A 20,372-nucleotide genomic window follows, 5' to 3' on the forward strand; every position below is an offset into this window, starting at 1 on the left:
GATCCTCAGCTCCAAAAAAAAAAAACATTGCAGGGATCAGTTCAGGACTTCTCTTTCATGCCACCTTGTCATGACAACCTAGGAAAATGTTGACCCCAGACTTTGCCTCTATGCATTCACAATTTCTCCAGTCCTAAAGGGGCTGCATTCAAGGCAGTAACCATCCATCCTCCACCCTTCATGCCCCTCTCAGCCCCGGGGTGTCCTGAAGGGGAGAATGACTGCTGGCTTGGCCGTTGTGGCCTCCTGGAAACATCCCTGTGGATGCTGAGTTCCAGCAAGTTTCTCACCCTTCCCTTCGGAAGGGAACCGAAGGGAGTTGCTGAGTGGTGTGAGACACTGCTGTTCCTCCCGAGCCTGTGGGGGCGGGTGGGACAACAGCGGCCTCTTTCATAGGAAAATGGGTTTTGTAATTTGTGTGGACATGTTTCAGAAGCTGCGTGCCAACCAATTATATTTAGTTCTTTAGTCCTAGTTTCTTGTCAGAGGGCTTATACTCTTACATCTTGGAAGATTAACAAAAACTACACGATTACATTTCTCTCATACATAAGTCATTAAAAAATACAGCTTTATTAGGTAAGTGAAGCTGGGGCTTAGCAATTCTAATTTATACTTTTTAAAAGCAAAGTTTAAAAAAAATGCATATTTTAGAATGAGGATTCCATTTTGAGCTGGGGGAGCGAGGACATGCTTTGTAGCCTTTTCCATCTTACTTAAATAAGGTTCCAAATACTTAAAACTGATAAATTAGCATCTGGAAATCATTGGCAGGTATACTAACAAGGAAGAAGAAGACAAACCTCAGCTGCAGAATACCCATGAGAAGCTGGTCTAAAGCAAGGGTGGGAAGTAGGGTAAGGAAGTGCAGATGCCGCTGCCACCACGGCAGGTGGACAATGCCTGGAGACTTTCCACTTGGAGATAGCTGCAGTGGGAGTACAGGGGGCTCCAGACAATTGACGAAGTGACTGTGGCCCTGTGCATGCGATGGAGGCATCTCCAGCAGATTCAGTGAGTCTAGGAGTGTTGGCTGCAGAGACAGGGCAGTGTTCCCAGGCTGGCAGGATCTAGGAGAGGAGGGAGTCCCCTGCTTAGGAGACTGCAAAGGTCTTCCACTAGGGCCCCCTTCTGCCCCTCCTGCACACCCCTGAGAACACCTCTTATGCTTCACCTCCAAGAAGGCTTTACAACAATGCAGGAAGCCCTGGCTACAAAGTGGAGCACTTAGGTTGGAATCACTCATAAGGAGGGGCACACAGCCACACAGAGAAGGTACCATAAGAATTTATTTCAGAAATAGAATTAAGATAAGTGAACTACATTTGAAATTTGTGTGTGTCTGTGTCTGTGTGTGCATATGCGTGTGCGTGCGTGCATGTGTATGTGTGTGTGTGTGTGTGTGTGTCTGTGTGTGTGTGTGTGTGTGTCTGTCTGTCTGTCTGCCTGTCTGTCTATCTTTCTGTCTTTCTGTACAACTCCCAGGAGTCAGTTCTTTCCTATCACCTTGTGGGGTCCGGGGACTGAACTCATATAGTCTGGATGCAAGTCTCTCTTCTCACTGACCCATCCCACCTCTCCAAAACTACATTTATAGAACATTTACTTTGTACTTTAAGAGATGAGAGCAGTTTTTTTTTCTACTGAAAATAATTAAACTTTTAAAGATTTTATGTTTTATTTTATGTATATGGATGTTTTGTCTACATGTGTAACTTTGCACCATGTGTGAACCTGGTGTCAATAGAGGCTGGATAAGGGAGGGCATCAGATCAACTGGAGCTGGAGTTGCAGACATTGTCAGCCATTGCGTGGGTGCAGGAATTGAACCTTTGAACCCTTTGGAAGCGCAGCCAGTGGGAATAACCACTAAGCCATTTCTCCAGCCCCAAGATTAAACTTTAGACTACAAAAACGAAATTCAGAGTCAGGTGTAGCTGCGCACACCTTCAATCCTAGCACTTGGGAGGCAGAGGCAGGCAAATTTCTGTGAGTTCAAGACCAGTCCAGTCTACAGAGTGAGATCTAGGAAAGCCAGAGCTACACAGAGAAACTTTGTCTCAGAAAGAAAGAAAGAAAAATGATGATTATGATCATGATGATGATGGAAAAAAGGAAAAGAAATTTAGTGATGGGCTGGTAAAGAGTAAATATATGAGCTGGGCTCTAGAAGGGAAGACTATCTGCAAATGTGTTACATAAGGAAAAGAGGAAAAAATTAAGGCCAGGGGATGTACTAAGATGTCCCATCTAACAAGAGGCCAAGAAAGCAGCTAAAGAGAAGGCAGAGAGGTGATATTTAGGGTGAATAACCAGTATCTAGATGGTTAGCCAAGCACACCTTGTTATTTTCATTCATCTGGACCCAAACCATCAAAATGCTAAAACATTAAATGAGGTTAATAATCAATATCCTTCATGACTGCGAACAAGAAAGGGAGATTTCGGAACCTTTTGACATCTTTCAGTGAAGAAAGTTTGTGTTCAATAACAAGCTGCAGAAAGCATTGCCTGCTGGAGGTCTTTCACTGCTGGGTGCTCTGGAGCTGCTCAGCCAGTGCTCAAGGGCAGAATCAGCCTAGGGACCCAGTCAGGGGTAATGTTGACCAAGACTACAAGCGAGGTTACTGTAAGACAGTTTATTATATGTGTGTGTATATGAATGTGTGCATGTGTGTGCTTATGTGAGCCTCCATGTGGGTGTGGGATCTGAACCCAGATCCTCTACAGCCTCTCACAAAAGGCTTTAGAAAAGCTGACTCCTTAGGAATGAGAAAAAGAGAGCCTACTTCCCAGAGGTTAGAACCTTGAAAAACTGAAGCTGTAAAGGTTTGGTGAGCTTAAGTATCCAGTGTAACTTTCTACCAGCAAGTTACATAATCATGTCTTAATCCTAGCTCCTGGGAGAGGGAGACAGGTTTGTGAGTTCCAGGCCAGTCAGGGTTATATAATAAGACTCTGTCTATCTCAAAAAGAAAAATAAATTAAAAGTAGTACAAATATTTAACCAAGAGAAATGAAACTCTAGCCTTGTGTTCCAGTATGGTAGTCATTAGACACATGTGGCTATTTAATTTCAAGTTAAAATTTCAATTTAAAATGAGTTTTTACATGCAATAAAAATATCACATGTGCCCAGTTGCTACTATACTGGAGAGTAGAGAAACAGCACATTTCCCTTAAAATTCTGTTGTATAGCACTACTCTAGGGGAGTTTTTATTGGATATAGCCTCCCACCAAAAAAAAAAAAAAAAAAAAAAAAAAAAAATCCCTCTGTGGCAGCATTGCTTAACAACTCAGACCAAAGGGGCTTCACGACAGAGCCCAGTCCCTGCTGAAGGAAAGCTCGTTTTCAGAGAGGGAAAATCCAATCACCATGAAGGAGAACCAGCAAATAAAAACACACATGAAAGGTAAATGAACAGATCAAGAACTTTAGAAAATGGTGTGTTAAAAAATACTAAACAAGTCAACTTGGAATATAAAAGTAATTGTTTGGTTTGATAGAAGGAGGTCACCTGTTGTACTATATTCCCCAGGCTGGCCTCAAAACTTGTTCTTTGGTACATCTGTGTGAGCCTCCTGAGTGCCGAGATCACTGGTATAGGCTGCCACATCTGGCTATCAACCTAAAAAAATAAAAATAAAAAATGGAACGAACGAATATGGAAAAAGAGGCCAAATAGAATCCAAGAAATAAAGAACATTAAGGAGCAGCTCAACGAAGGCCTCATAACAAGTGTGAAGCAGCTAGAATGAACGGGGAAGGAGGAGTCGATTTTGAAGAAGATTCTGAGGCTGCAGAATACTAAACACAGATAAAAGATGGAAAATGGTGGATGACTGAGGAAGGGCGTGAAGAGGAGAGGGAATAGAAGGTTGTAGAATTCTGGGCCCAGCTCATCTATTTAGGGTAAAGAAAGAGTAAGTTTGTTTTTTTGTTTTTTTAAGAAATCCATTGCTATTGGAACAAAGAAAGGATAATACTTGGAGGACAAGTAAATTGAAGCGAGGGGAGAGTTGGGATGTGGAAATGGTGCATTTAGTGGAATCGATAAGCATGGGGAAATCTAAGCCACACATAGTAACAAATAATAATAGTGACAGCTGGTTAGCACTAACCGACTCTGCTGGGATTAAAAATAAGATGCGGCGAACACAGCTGCGACATGGAACTGGTTGAGACATGATTCGATTGAAAGGATTTTAAGTTTCCGAATAAAGTGTTCATGTTAAAATACAGGAGATTCCAGACTTACTGGAAGATTTAATAGGCTTTGGATCAAGGGCCCTCCACGGCAGGGTACTTTTCTGCCTGAATCCTTTCAGATGGTATGGCCTGGAGCTCAGGATGATGTTCCAAAGGGGGTAATTAGAAGTGAAATGACAGAAATGGCCTCAGAGGCACCAATCTTAAGCTTTTTCTGGTAGGCTGTTAGGCTCCCAGGTGTCAGGGCCTGTCATCATGTGCCCTGGCTGAAGAGTGTTGCCGTGCAAGGAATTAGCTGGAGCCTCCCTGAAAATACAGCGACATGAGCTCAGAACTTAAAATCAAAAGTGTCTTAGAGCCTGGTCCATGGCCGTCAGAGGAAACAAGTCCCAGCTCTGGTTTAGGTACAGGTCACTTCCCAGTTCTGCCCCTCATCTGGAGGCTCTGTGTCCTAATTGTGATACTTGGATGTCCCACACTGAGCTCTGGATATCCTTCTCTCCAGCTGCTCTGAAGAATACCACATTGTTCTGGGATGCCTCTCCTATCCTCTGCATACTCTTTCTCGAATAAGTACCGTGACTGTTGAGGAGCTGGCTTGTGGCGGGAAAGAGTAAGGCATGCATGGTTCTGTGCGCTTTAGTGTCTGTACTGCATTTTAAAGTTTATTCCCATAAAAGCTGAGGCCCTAACACCTAATTCACCAGACCGTTAGCAGTTCTAAATGAGCCTTTCTGTACAAAGACTCCATGGGTGCCTTTGTACGGAAAGGCTCATTAGATGTTACGGCTTTTATTGTTACCCCCACCGTGTGTGTATGTGTGTGTGTGTGTGTGTGTGTGTGTGTGTGTGTGTGTGTGTATTCAAGCAGTAAAATTGCCAAAATTTAAGATAGAATAAAATGAGAAAAATAAACAAGAACTTAAAATAATTCTAGTCCTGTGCCATTTCCGGATAGTTTAAAAAAAAAAAAGACACAGAAAAATGGAATATTAAGGTGTTTTTTTTTTTTAAAGAAAAGACACAGCCAGCAGTACCAGTCACAAGACATTTCATAAAATCATATTAATCTTAGGAAAAGGACCTTGAGGCAAAAATCTTTATCAGAAAAATTAGAATGGTAGGTTTTATGTGATGCATGTCTTATCACAGTTTTAAAGAGTCCTTACCAGAGATGGAGCTTATCAAAGATGAAGAGATGAACAATTCTACACTAGTAACACCTAATAATATAGCTATGTGATTTAAAAATTCAGTGGGCCCGCGAGCTGGCTCAGTGTGCAAAGGCACTGGTCACATGCCTGATAACCAGCGTTCTATATATTTGATTCACAGGACAGAAGGAGAGAACCAACTCCTGCAAGTTGTCCTCTGACCTCCACGTGTGCACATGGCACGTGTGCTCCCACATATAAAAATAATACGTGTAATAAATTAAGAGCACAATAAAATTGTGACGTACATAAGCAGGTGGCCTTAACAACCTTTCTCAGCAACTGTTAGACTTACTAGATAAAATTGAAGACTGTAGGAAATTTGAACATGGGCTAGATGGGTATTGTAGCACAAATCTTAAAAGGTCTTATTAATAAAAAAACAAACCTAGAGCCAGGTATTGGGGTGAATGCTGGAAGATCAGAGAAACAGAACAAGCCACAGCTTCCTCATCTCGCCAATTCCTCAGCTGATCCTGTTTCCTCAGACTGGAAGCCTCTTTGTCCTCATATCGAAATGGATCTCAGCTGAACTGCTTCTCTAAAGCCTAAAAACTTAACCAGGCTACTTCTGGTCCTCACGCCTTATATACCTTTCTGCCGTCACTTCCTGGGATTAAAGGCATGAGTTACCATGCCTGGCTGTTTCCAGTGTGGCTTTGAACTCACAGAGATCCAGATGGATCTCTGCCTCTAGAATGCTAGGCTTAAAGGCATGTGCTACCACTGCCTGACCTCTATGTTTAATATTATGGCTGTTCTGTTCTCTGATTCCCAGATAAGTTTATTGGGGTGCACAATATGTCAACCACAGGGTATCTCAGTTGGAAGAGTATGTGGTTTCCAAGCACACGGACCAAGTCCAGTCCCCAGGGTACAGTGGAATGTGCTTGTAATCCCAATGCTGGGAGCTTTTCTGAGACTCCCTAGCTAGGCAGTCTAGCCTAATTGGTGAGCACCAGGCCTATCTCAAAGGAGGTGTGGTGTATAGCTCCTGAAGCTGTCCTTTGGCCTCCATTCATGTGTATATAGGTGCACATGCACTTGCGCACATGCACTTGCACCCATGCATGTACATCCCACATGCACACATATGGAATGGGAGAAATCCATGGAGTCTGCTTTAAGGGCAAAGGAATTTATTTGGGGGTTAACTTGCTGTGGGAAGTTCTGTATGTTAAATGGGCTGCTCTGATTGGTTAATAAATAAAACACTGATTGGCCAGTAGCCAGGCAGGAAGTATAGGCAGGACAAGGAGAGAGAATTCTCTGGAAAGTGGAAGGCTGAGGCAGAGAGACAGCCACTGCCATAAAAAGCAAGATGTAAGGTACCTGTAAGCCACGAGCCACATGGCTACTTACAGACTAATAGAAATGGGTTAATTTAAGATAGAAGAACTAGATAACAAGAAGCCTGTTGTGGCCATACAGTTTGTAAGCAATATAAGTCTCAAAGAGAATTCATGTGACATAGACCATATTCTCAGGGAATTCAGTAACAATCAAAAAGCTTCTGTGCATTTGGAGATTGAAGGCTTTGTTGATGTGAACAAATTCCTAAAACAGCATTGCTATTCAAAACTGATTCCAGATGGAACAGAAAACCCAAATAGTTGGGAAGGGTGAGACATGAGTGTTGAGAGTTTGAGGCCATCCACGGCAAATATCAAAGCCTCGACTCACAGAAGGAAAGGGGACTGGAGCGGCGTGGGGTTGACAGGCATGGGGTGGGGGTGGGGGAGTGGGCACTAAGAACATTGCCTTAGTAACTTTATCTTTTCACAGAGGAAACAGTCAGGCCTGCCTGGAGGACTTGGCATAAATAAACATTCAAATAAGAGATAAATGCCAGTGTTACAGAAACTTTCTCAGATCCTAGAAACCTAATAAGCATTTCTACTTTATTTTTTAGACTTTAATTATGTTGGTACCATCAAGTTAGGAAATCATCAGGAAAAAAAAAAGGAACGTGACAAGCCACTTCTGTGCATAGATATAAATGAAATATAAACAAAATGGTGGAGAACAACTGAACAACTGTCCACCAAAGACGCATCATGACCACACTGCTTTATTCCACTAATTAAGGACTTGGTATTATAATTTAACATAGATCTATAGTATGATGGAGTGAATCCATATAATCATCTCAAGAAACATAGATGAAAACTTTACAAAATCCATTGAAAATCTAAACACGAATATAACAACTGCAAGACAAATCTTAGAAAACCATTAGTAGAAGAAATGTCCTTAATCTAGTATGCAGTACGTTGCTAACTCACAGCATCCATTCTGTTTACTGCTGAGATATGGAGGCAGTTTGCTTTAGGATTTTAAGCAAAACAAGGAGATATGCTGCACCCACTTTTATTTGCTGTCCTGTTAGTAATCCTGAACAGTAAAGTCAATAAGGAAAAGAAAAGCTGTTTGACTACTTGGTGACTGACCGTGTAGAAAGCTGGAGACATTTTCTGGATAGGTCATTAGAATGAGAAAAAGCATCCAGGCAACAAAGCTAAAAATGTATGAATTAAGCTACATCAAAATGTAGAATTTAGGTGCATTTAACAATCAACAGTGAAGAACCACTTTTGGAATGGTAGAAAACACATGCAAAGTAGCCTGTCCCATAAGGAGTTAATATCCTGACTATATAAGGACCTACATCTCAACCAGAAACTCCTCAAATATGTAACAGAAAAGTGAACCAAAGGAGTTGGATGACTCAGTGGTTGAGAAAATACCACTCTTGCATAGGACCCGCGTTCAGTTCCCAGCATTCACATTGGGCTTCTCACAACAGTCCGTACCTCCAGCTCCAGAAGATTCAATGCCCTCTTCTGGACTCTGCAGGCACATCTGCAAATGTAAGCATATGCGCACACACATAGACATACACATAATTAAATTAAAAGCCCTGGCATAAGTGTAGGCATACACACAAATAAAAAAAAATAAAATTTGTAAAAAAAAAAAAAGATTGAGATGGTAAATTTTGTGTTACATTCTTTTACCCTATTTAAAATGCACGGTTGCTAGGCACAAAACTTAATTTAAAAAAATAGCTCAAAATAAATAGCAGGAACGCATAGGTCCTTACAGAGGGGAGTCTAATGCTGCTGAAGGGTGGTAAAGAAGGCTCAAATACATGGAAAGACGAGCACGTTCGTGGAAAGGACTGTTTGGTGTCTAAAGATGTCACTTCCCTGCAAAGTTATCCGTGGCTTTGGTCAGCTCCCGTTGAAATCGCAACGGGTTGTGTTCGTGATTGGGGGGCATAAATGACAAATTTATTCTAAAATTCAAGTGGGACTGCCAGGAGTCCAGAAAACAACGCTGCCAGGCATGGTGACTCACACCTGTAATCCCAGCACTCAGGAGGTAGAGGCAGGTGGATCTCTGTGAGTTCAAAGCAAACACTCTTGCTGTGGCCGAATGGGTGAGGTGGCACGCTGTAGCAATTAAACTGATATATTGCCCAGGACAAAATGTCTGTTAAATGACTTTTATACAGTTGATTACCCATATAGGGTGAAAAAAAAAATGGATTCTTGCCTCATACCTATCAAAATCTATCAGTGCTAGGTTGGGAGGGAAAAGGACCGTGAATTTGAGACTAGCCTGGGGTACATAGTGAGATTTAAAAAAAAAAAGAACCATAGCTAAATATATTCAGACTTAAATATGAAATCTATAAATGACAAACCTTTAGTGCATGATGGGGGAGATATGTGCATGAAAGCCAGGGAACAATTCTGTGGAGTTGGTTCTCTCCTTCCCTCTCACATCAGCTCTGGGATCAACTTCACTCCATCACACTGCACAGCACCTGTTGAGCCATCTCTGCAGCCCTAAATGACAAAGATTCAGAAAACAGTGTGTGTGGAGGGGTTCCTTTATGATCTCAGGGAAGTTTTTTAACATAGAAAAGGCACAAAATAGGAAGAAAGTTACAAAATTGGGATGGCTAGTATTTTAAGGTTGCCGTTCATCAAAAATATAATACAGCGAGGAACCTAAAGGAGAAATTATACAATATAGCTTTCTTAGGTTTAAAATACAAAAAAATAAAGAATTGTTGCAAACCAGTAAGAGAGCCAGGCCTGATGGCATCTAGAATTGTGATAGCAGTAAGATCACATGTTCAAAGCCATCCTCTGCTACATAATGGGTCGAGAAGAGCCAGGGCTACTTGCAATCCTGTCTTCTGATTTTTTTTTTTTTTTTTTTTTTTTTGAGCTGAGGATTGAACCCCGGGCCTTGCACTTGCTAGGCAAGCGCTCTACCAGCAATCCTGTCTTAAAAACAGATTTAAAAAAAAAACAAAAAAAAAAAAAAAAAAAAAACAGAAACAAAAACAGTAAGAGAAGGATCATCCCTACCAGCCTCTTTATCAATCTTTGAAACAGTAGGAGCAGTTATTTTAGAGAAGCATGAACATCCTACCAATATAGGAAAAGATACCCAATCTTTTTGCTTCTGAGGAAACTGCAAATTGAAATCACAGTACCATTTACTACCCACAGGCCTAGCAAGTATTGAAGTATCTGGCAGTGACGAGGGTTGGAGAGAGTGTGGACCTGCAGGCGCTCTCTCGCATAGCTGATGGGAAATTAGTGTGACCACTTCGTAGAGCAAATGAGTTGGTGGTGGTTGCCAAAACTGGAATGTACACAGCCATGCAAGCCAATAGTTCCAAACTTAAGAAATTCTTACGTGTGGCCATCAAGCATCATGAAATAAAAAACGTAGTGGCAACACTGTGAATAATAGGACCATATGGCAACAAACCATTACTCATTGTTCATCGGCAGCGGAATGACCATCTAAATTATAGGAAACTAAGCATGAAAGTCCCATCAGGCAATGAAAAAAATGTGTAAATTATAACTATGTATACACCCACATAGATAAATTATAACAGTTTTGAGTGAAAGAAAGCAAGTTGCTGGACTTACATTTAGCCTCTATAGGTTTTAAACATTTCTTCACAATGTTTCATTATCCACCACTGTGAAAATAATAAAGCTAAGGAAATCATTACTACAAAGTCCAAGTTAGTGCCTACCAGGAGAAAAGGAGCTAGGTTAGGAGGAGGGCAAGGGAGAACCTGCAAGAAACTTCAGAGTGACTGTCATGTTGTTTTTCAGGCAGGATACTGGATAGAGGGACAGGATGACTTTATAGTTTTATGGCTTTTAAAAGTATAGCACATATTTCATACCCTCTTGAACTTAGTATGGAACTAAGGATGACCTTGAACTTCGGATCCTCCTGCTCGTACCTTCTGAGTGCTGGGATTACAGGAATGCCATCGCATCTGGTTCATGTGGTACTGGGGATCAAACCCAGGGCTTTATGCATGGTAGATAAGCATTCTGCTGACTGAACTACATCCCTAGCCCAAAGTCTGTTTTGGAGGCTTGAAATTGGCTGCTATCTTTTTTTATTATTTTTATCTATGTATTTATTGTGTTGGGGCATGTATAGATTGCAGCACATATGTGAAGGTCAAATAACAGTTGTGGGAATCAGTTCTCTCCTCCTCCCGTGTGGCTCCTGGGTATCCCACACAGGTCATCAGGCACCACCATCTTGATGCTAAGTGCCTTGATCCATCTGGCCTGCCCGGAATTGCAATTACTTGTTAAGCCTTGACTTAAAGCAGTATTTTCAAGAATACTCCAGAATACTGTTAAGATTAGTAAGGATTATAAATGCAGACCCTTATTTCAGTAGTTAAGTAGTTATTTAATGTTGTTTATTAAGCCTTTGATTTCATGCCTGTTAGTGTTCAGGATGTAGGTAAAGTAAATCTGTCTCATATAGACTGCATGAATTAATAGCCCAGGTGGTTCTTTGGTATACCAACTAATCATGAAGTTAAAATTAGTTGTAAAGGTGAATTAAACTACTGTCTTCTGTTTCCATTGGTTGTCTCCTACTTGTAATTCTCAAAAAAATAAATAAATAAATAAAAAGCTGAAAATAAAGTTAGAAAATTGTGTTCAAGTCACATGTTCTATTCTAAGAATAGGCTCTGTAAATGCAGAGATGAATAAGACATAGCTGGTCTCTTCAGAAGCAAGAGTCTAACGAAGATGGAAAAGGAGTTAAACAGTGTAATCTAACATGCTCAGTGTGAGGGTAGTGGGCGTATGCCTGGAGAGGCAGCACTGACCAGTGGAGCAGTGAGAAACTCTTCCCAGAGGAGACTCCAGAGGCTTGGGAAACAAGCAGGAGACATATGTAAGACTGGTGGGAGAGGACAAGCCTGGGAAAAGTGTGTGCCCAGGTCTCCAGACCTAAGGGACATGATGTGCATCTGCTGTGCTCCTTGGAGGTAGGAGATGAGAGAGGTGCAGGCTGGGAATGCATGTGCCTGTGTGGAACATGGTGGTGTTCCTTTAGCTCTTGGTGTGTATGGATTATCAGCCTGTGAGAGCTACTAGGAGAAGGCCTTGCTCTCTAGGACCAGGGGTGGGTTAGAGAGGAGAGCCTACAGTACAGCATGGCTACTTGTCAGTGAAAGGAAAAGGAGCTGGGGGTGGGGGGGATTCAGAATTCCGACTGTGGTTTGCTCTACGTACTTTGAGGGGAAATAGGTCAGAATAAAATGGGTTGAAGGGTCTGTGGTTGCTAAGATACCCAAAACACAGTTTCTGAAGATACTGGTATTATCTTTATTATAATCAAATATTGACTCTGCCTGTATGATCTTAAGGGAAAACGGATTTGTGTTTATGTGGTGTTAAACTACAGAGAGCAGAGTCTAAAAGTTTAATAGTGGTGCATGCCTGCAAGTCCAACATTTGAGGCTGAGGCAGCAAGTTTGCAAGTTGAAGGCCAATCTGAGCTCCGTCGTGGGCACCATTTAATAAATAATAACTGGGAATGCAGTATTGATGAGGTACATGGCTGCACACAAGCTATACTTTCTATCCCAAGTGTCACACTTGATGATAAATGGTATAGACAGCAGACTTAAATATTCAAACTCATTGTTCATTAATATCCTGCCAAAATCTCAGACAGCAGTGTTATTTAAAGGGAATTGGATGGACAGTATACAAGCGTATATAAAGAGCCTCTATGGGAATTTTCAGAGGCTGTGGGTGTCTATAACTCAGAAGTGTGAAACCCTGGGTTTACTTGCCAGCTTAAAAAAACAGCAAGAGGCAGACTAAGTAAGGGCTGTAGAATAGAATATTCTGTTCAATATAATTATAAAATTTTATTCACTTTGTGCACATGTACTATTTCAATGAACAATCTTGGGAATTGATCTTTCTGCTTTCCAGAGAAATCACTAGAATTCCAACTTTTTTTTCCTGTACCTTGTAGTACATTATCATCTATTGCCACAGGTCTAGTGCTCACGGCTTGTATATAGACTTACACTTGTTTAAATCTGTTGGCCCTGGCAGACCCTTAGTGCCAAATGTTCTGCCTCCGTTTTTTGTTTCAAGGCAGAGACTTATGTAGCCCAGGCTGGCTCAGATTAACTGGGTAGCTATAGATGACCTGTGACTCTTGATCCTGCTGCCTCCACCCCCTGAATGCTGGGATTACAGGCTTGCACCCCAGTACCCGGTCCACCTTGCTTTTATTTGGAATATTCTAGCATTTAGACAATTGATTTGCTAACATGCGCAATCCATGGGCTCTTTGCATTGTCTCAGCCTTTTTGTATTTTGCCCATCAAAAAAAATTCCCCCAGTAGGAATTACCCTAATATCTTACCAGAAATGACCCAGAAGCCTCAAAAAGGGGCGTGGGGACTCCCAATATATATAAAGATAACCAGAAGACATCTACCATGTCTCTTTAGCCCCATAACTTGATAATGTGACTTTATGGTATAGGAAGGGAGGAACCGCAGGAACGAAGAAGCCGAAGAAGCCGCAGGAGACGTCAAGAGCTCGGCTGGCTCCTTTCTGCGAGGCCCAGTCACACTGACTACAGTGAAGTTTGGTTTGTACTTGAAAAGGTCTCATTTCCTTATTTTCTCCTTTGACACAGAAATCCCCTGCAAAGAAGCTGAGCCATGCAATTAGCAAATCTTTGGGCTGTGTCCCCTCCAGAGAACTCCCACATCCTGTTTTTCCTGAGCAACCAGAGAAACCACTTGACCTTGCACATATCGTGTAAGTATCCAGCTGCATGGGTTGTGCCGGAATGTGGCTTTCTGATGGGGACTCTGACTTCAAGTGCTGATCTCTTTAAGCCATCGTCAATGTCTGCGTGCACTACTCTGCATTCCTCAAGCCAACATAGCGCAGCAGCCGCCAGAAACACAGCGCACCAAAGAACGTTTATGGGTGTTGAATTGGGTTGTCCCCCACTGTTTGTGTGTCCTTCCCTCCTCCACGTAGCCGCCATTTCTGCTCTGTGCCATGAAACCCATGGGGACTTAGCTTAGATATTCACATGGCAAGGGGACGCAAATCTACTGGGTTTTATCATTTCAAACCGAAGGACACAGATCGACAAAAGGCAGCCCAGTGTAACAGCTCATGATCACTCTTTAGTGTGCTTTAAGTTGTGAAGCCGTTTCTTCTACATATGTCTGCAGTTCATATGAGATGGATTTTTGTTGTATGGTGTGATGTTGAATTTGTCTCTCTCTCTCTCTCTCTCTCTCTCTCTCTCTCTCACACACACACACACACACACACACACACACACACACAGGCAAGCAAACATGCACGCACACCAATCTGCATTTGAACAATAACTTGCTTCCAGAGTCTTTTTTTTCCCCATAATAATTCATTTCCCCATGTTCTATTGTTAGTGCTATCATTGTGAAGATTTAAATTTCCAGAACTGAGGAGATGTCGTTCAGTGTTCACATAGTTTGTGCAGGCTCTGGGTTCAGCCTCTGATACTGCATAAATAAGAAAAAAAGTTGTTTCCAAATGTGCACAGACTGATCATTATTCTGTTCTTTGGCCAAACTGGCTATCATCCCTTTGCCAACAATCACCCTATCTCAGTTACCATAGAGACAGCAATATGTTTTAGGACCCTCTTCTCTATTCTCGTCCTTTCTTGTTTCCTACAAAGTTTGGGATCAGCTTACTGGATTCTTCAAGGAATTTTGTTCAGGTTTTTTCTGATTTTTTTGAACCCAAAGATCAAATTGGAGAGAATTGACATTTTTATAATACTAAATGTTCTATTCTGCAAACATGGTCTCTTGACATTCACTTAAATGCCTTTTTGTGCTTTTAAGCAAAGTTTTATGGTTTTGACCAAGAAAGGGTGTTATATATGTTAGATTAGTTTCTTTATTGAGATTTTGGGGTTGTTGGGTTTTTTTTTTTGTTGGGGTGGGGAGAGCATCTCACTATATAGTCCAACCTGACCTTCAGCCGTCTCTTAGCCCAGGCTACCCTTAGTTGTCTGAGTGTGGGGTTGGAGTGTCTCACTTGACTAGACTGATTCTTGAGGACTCTACATATTTTGTTGCAGTTACTAATAGTTTTTTTTTCCTGTAAAATTCTCAAGATATATTTAGCATTTCATAAAAAAAAAAAACCTTAAGCATATAATTTCTATGAATTTGGGAAATGTCTTAACATGCCAGTGGGCTCTTTTTTGAATTATGTTTGTAAGCAGTTGCTTGCAGTGTGTGGAAATATTGATGACTTTTGTATTTTTGTGTACTGTGTACTTAGCTTTCTTAACTTGTTCATTGCTTCTGGTAATTTTTTTTTTCAGAGTCAAAATTTCTCCTTTAATTCACGTAAATAACATTAGTTTCATCAGGCATATCACATTTTTACAGGAATAGAAATTAAGTTCTGTAACCCAGTCTGGTCTTGAATTTAGTGATCATAGGCATGAAGTCGTACCACTTGTGGTTTGTATGGTCCTGGGGAAACATCCTAGGCAGTTACTTTCACACACACTACATGGACCTCAAAAAGGGGCACAAATAAAGAGTTCCTTAAACTTGACATCAATAAGGTCTCTTGAACATATGCAATATACATTTACCAGACTAAGAAGACCTAGGCAGAAGTGCTTGCCTATTACTGACAGTTCTGGGTTGAACCCGTAAAAACAGAGAAAACTTTGCCAAACTACATATAGTTACAAGACTCGGAAGTCAAGCACCAAGTTAACCTTCAGCAGGTAGCTGTGTAGATCCTCTTCTTTCCTCAACCATAGACTTACTTGTAGTCACTGGTCAGCTCAGGAAGGAATCACAGCTCGGGTGCAACCGCTTAAACAAAGTTGCTTCTGACAATTTGTATTCAGTTTTCTTTTTAGAATTTTCTGTAAATAATTTTAGAATCTACAAATAGTGATAGCTTTGTCTTTTTCTGCTTTTAGACTTTCAGAAATTAATCATGCTTTTTGGGGGGCAAAAGGTTTTACTATGCTGACTAGAACCCTCCATACACTACTGGATAGAAAGGGTGTAATAGGCATGCATGCACTCATTCATTCATTCTTCATTCATTCATTCATTTTCTGTACAGCCCTTACTGTCCTGGAACTCACTCTGTAGACCAGGCTGGCCTCGAACTCACAGAGATCCACCTGCCTCTGCCTCCCCAGTGCTGAGATCAAAGGCGTGCGCCACCGCTGCCGGGCACAATAGGCCTTCTTATGTTACAGAAATCTCAAAGATAATGCTTGCAGCTGTCACATAGTAGAAATGATGTAGCTTTTACAGATTTAAGCAGGTTAATCTGCTTCTTTTTTATCTCTGTCTCCAGAGAGTGCTTTGTTTTGGTGATGATCAGATGCCAAATTATATCAGATTTTTCTGTTTTGAGATGATTGTATGATTTTCTTTTTCCCTTTAATTAATGTTGTGAATTACATTAATTGGGGGGTAACTGTGTGTGTGTGATGCTCAGGAATAAACTCAGTACTTCCCACACATGAGGCAAGTGCTCTACCCCTGGGCTACATTCCCAGCCCTATTTTTAAGAAATCACTCTTACATTCCTGGAACAAACCTAAGTTGGCTCTCCAAAGCACAGTTGAATTCTGTCTGGTGATGTTTTGTAGGTTTTGGCACTGTTTATAAGTGAATCTGGACTCCAGTTCTCCTTGTTTCTCTCCCTTCCTCCCTGACCCCCCCCCCCCCCCCCCCCCCGCTTCTTTTTAATAACTAAGACAGAACAGTTAACATTCCTATATAGCCAGACTTCATAGTGTGTGTTCAAGTCAAAACATCTTTGAATGGTGTAAGTACGTGTTTTATTGGGGTGTACGTATGAGGACACATGCACATATGTGTGCATGAATGTGGACAGCAGAGATCAATGTTGAATGTCTTTCTCAGTCGATTTCCACTTTATTAGGTTTTAAGACCAGGTCTCTCACCCTAGAGCTCATTTAGCTAGACTAACTAGCCAGTGAGATTCAGTCATCCACCAGTCTCTTCCCCTGTCTCCACCACCTCTGGAGTTACAGATGTAGGCTGCCACACCCAGCTTTTTACATGGGTCCTGGGGATCCAGGCTCAGGTTCTCATGGGTGCATAGCAAGTGATCTACCTCCTGGGCCCTTTCCCTTGCCCCTCAGTGGGTTTTATAAGAGAAATATTGAGCTAGGGAGATGGCACAGTCGGTAAAGTACTCTTTCTGCAAGCGTGTGGACCTGGGTGTGAGCTCCAGAAACCGTGTTAAACACTGAGCATGGTGGTTCACACTTGTAATCCTCGCGCTTGGAAGATAAAGTCAGGTGGATCCCTGGGGCTCACTGACCAGCCAGCCTAGCCTAATTGGCAAGCCCCAGGCCCTAGTGAGAGACCCTGTCTCAAAAAAGAATAATACCCAGTATTGAACTCTGACCTCTGCATGAACATAAACACATATACACACACACCCCCAAATAATCACTATAGTAACAATTTAAAAAAACTGCTCAGATATCAGCTCAAAGCTGGAACTGTTGAGGAACAGCTAAAACAGCTCAGCAAGTGAAGGGCACTTGCCACCTGCATTCGGTTTCTCAGCCCAACATGGTGGAAACAGAGAACCAGGTCTTGCAAGTTGTTTTTTGACCTCCACATACATGACCTGCACACATGCATCTCTCTTTCTCCTCTCCTCCCTACTCTCTCCCGCCATGCAAATAAACAAATTATTTTGTGTCTGCACTTATGTGGAAATGCATGACCAAAAATAAGGCAATATAAGACAGGTATGACTTTAAGACCTCTTCTGGCTGGGTGGTGGTGGCCCACACCTGTAATCCCAGTACTCAGGAGGCAGAGGTAGGTGGATCTCTGAGTTCGAGGCCAACCTGATCTACAGAGTGAGTTCCAGGACAGCCAGGACTGTTACACAGAGAAACTCTGTCTTTAAGAGAAAAAAACAAAACAAAACAAAAACAAACAAAAAACCTCTTCTGTCCATTTTAATGCACTCTTGCTCAGCTTTCTAGAATTAAAGTAATTAGCAGGTGATTTTTACAAAGAACAGTAATAATATCAGGGAAAACTTCCAAAAAGTGGATTTGTGTCCTCAGAAGCCAGATTTCACAGACACTTGCAGTCCCATGGAAACAGGGATCGAGGCTGGTTTTACTCATGATGCCCAGGAACTCTCGATCCCTCACCTCTCCATCTCCATCAGCCTCCTGCATCGCAGGCCGTGGCTCCTCATCAGTCACATTCTTGCTGAACTCAGCACGAACTTCAGATTTATAAATGGCTTCTCCCCGGTGTCAGCATCACCAGAGCGGGAAAGCTCTCAGGGTCTCTGTTCCCCTCAGACATTTTTGAGTCATCTGTGTCGAAAAGTCACTAGAATTCACTTCTCCTGCCCTTCATCCATTTTGCTTATAGTTTTCTCAACTTCTGTCTTGGGTCCAAGGTCCAGGGCTCTCACCGATGTCTTTAGTGCCCTGAAACTAGAGCCAGAGACAATTGTGAGCCACCATGGGGGTGCTGGGAATCAAGACCAGGTACTCCGCAAGAGCAGCCAGCGTTCATAACCATGGCACCGTCTCTCCAGCTCTGGTCACTGAACTCTGTCCTCTTCCTCATGTGGCCATTTGAATTAATCTGTGTTTAATTATTCTGTGCTTTTTTCCCCCCATCACTGGTCCCTTTAATAGGTTTACTCAGGAGATGGTCATGCCTAGTCATCCGGGGTTGCCGGAGCCCTGGCTTCTGTCTAGAAACCCTGGTAAAGTAGGACTTTTATGGAAGCTCGAGTGTACCATGAACCTCTATCCAAACTTCAAAAATAGGTAATTCATAGGGATGCATAAAAACATATACAGAAGATAACCAACAAACAGACATTAGTGGCCACCCGTCAGGAAACAAAAGTACATTCTGCCTAATTTTTTTAAAAGATTTATTTATTTATTATGTATGTACAGCATGTATGACTGCAGGCCAGAAGAGGGCACCAGATCTCATTACAGATGGTTGTGAGCCACCATGTGGTTGCTGGGAATTGAACTCAGGACCTCTGGAAGAGCAGTCAGTGCTCTTAACCTCTGAGCCATCTCTCTAGCTCCCATTCTGCCTAATTTGACATGTCACTTCAGAATTAAATTTTGATTTTGTACCTGGTAACTGATGTCAATCAGGGCCTTCATATTTATTTACTCTGTGTGTGTGTGTGTGTGTGTGTGTGTGTGTGTGTACATGAGCATATGTCGTCTGTGTGCCTTGTGGAAGTCTAGGGTGATTTTTGGGAGAGTACTCTCCTTTCAGCATCTGCATTCTGGGGCAGGCCATCATGCAGGTACCTTTACCCACTTAGCCATCTCACTAACTAGATAAACGTCTGTTAAAGATGCCTAAAATTTTACTTGAAAGAATCGTTTCCTTGTGTTAAACATCCTTTAGCTGTGTGCCTTTGGCCTTCTTTGAACTAAATACCAAGGAGCTTAGGGATTTCTTGAAATCTCCTGAGAGTTTCTTGATGAACCAGTTTCATGGTTTCTGATCAGTGTCACAATTGTCCCATTGTATTCAGAAGAACTCTCCGGTTTACTTGGAAGCTTTGGAAAATAAGGTCTCATATTTGGCCTGATACGCAACCTAATTCTGTAACAAGATGTTTTTACCTTATGGTGTCATTATCTTAGTGCCAAGCTAGGAAATGAAGAATGACATTTACGATGAAGCCAGAGACGACTAGGAATTAGCTGTACAGGGTGGTGTGTCCTGGCAGGCCAGAGCCATGATGTACCAGAGTGGGCTGTCAGGGAGGCATGGGCTGCTGCAAGTTGATAGGCTTTATCGTGAATTGACAATCTGTAGATGGGAAGACTTACCAAGTTTCCTATTTAAAAAAATAAAAACAAACAGAAACCCTATGGTCTATTATGTTGAAATGAGGAGCAGGACAAGAAAGAAAGAGGAGAGACCAGCTGAACAAGTGTTCTCATCGACCAGGTGAGAAACCATGGTGCTTTGGACTCCTGTGGCCATAGATCTTATAAAGACTAGACATCTTAGGTTTAGGGCTTAGAGAATGGCTCAGTGTATAAAGTGCTTGCTGTATAAGCTTGAGGACCAGAATTCAGATCCCCAGACCTCACATAAAATCCAGGCGGGTCTAGCAGCTGCCTGTAATCTCAACACCCAGGAGGCATAGATAGGATCCCTAGGGCAAATGGGCTAGCTAGACTATCTGGAAATAGTGAGCTCTAGGGTCAGCAAGAGATCTTGTCTCAACAAGTAAAGAGAACAGTGACCAAGGAAGTCATGTAATATCAGTGTTGGGCCTCCATACACATGCACATGGGTGTACCCACACACGTGTGAACACATGCAAACATATGTACTCAAATAAATACATTTAGCTGGATGTGGTGGTTCATGCCTTCAACACTAGCATTTTGGAATCTGATGAAGGTTCCGGACCAGCCTGAGTTATAGAGTGAGACTCTGTTAAAATGAAAAACCACTAAACTAAACCTACATCTTACCAATATTGCACAGCAAGGAATA

At 42.0% G+C, this 20,372-nt stretch overlaps 1 protein-coding gene across 1 annotated transcript in view; it reads left to right on the plus strand.

The window, feature by feature from the left end:
• Window positions 1-20,372, plus strand: part of Dtnb (dystrobrevin beta) — a 198,671-nt gene that overhangs the window by 88,499 nt on the left and 89,800 nt on the right. The window contains 1 exon segment of the mRNA XM_036170283.1: window positions 13,451-13,575. Within this exon segment, the coding sequence (XP_036026176.1) occupies window positions 13,451-13,575 (125 nt within the window).

This window comes from Onychomys torridus, chromosome 21, assembly GCF_903995425.1.
Source record: "Onychomys torridus chromosome 21, mOncTor1.1, whole genome shotgun sequence".
NCBI classification, from domain to species: Eukaryota; Metazoa; Chordata; class Mammalia; order Rodentia; family Cricetidae; genus Onychomys; species Onychomys torridus.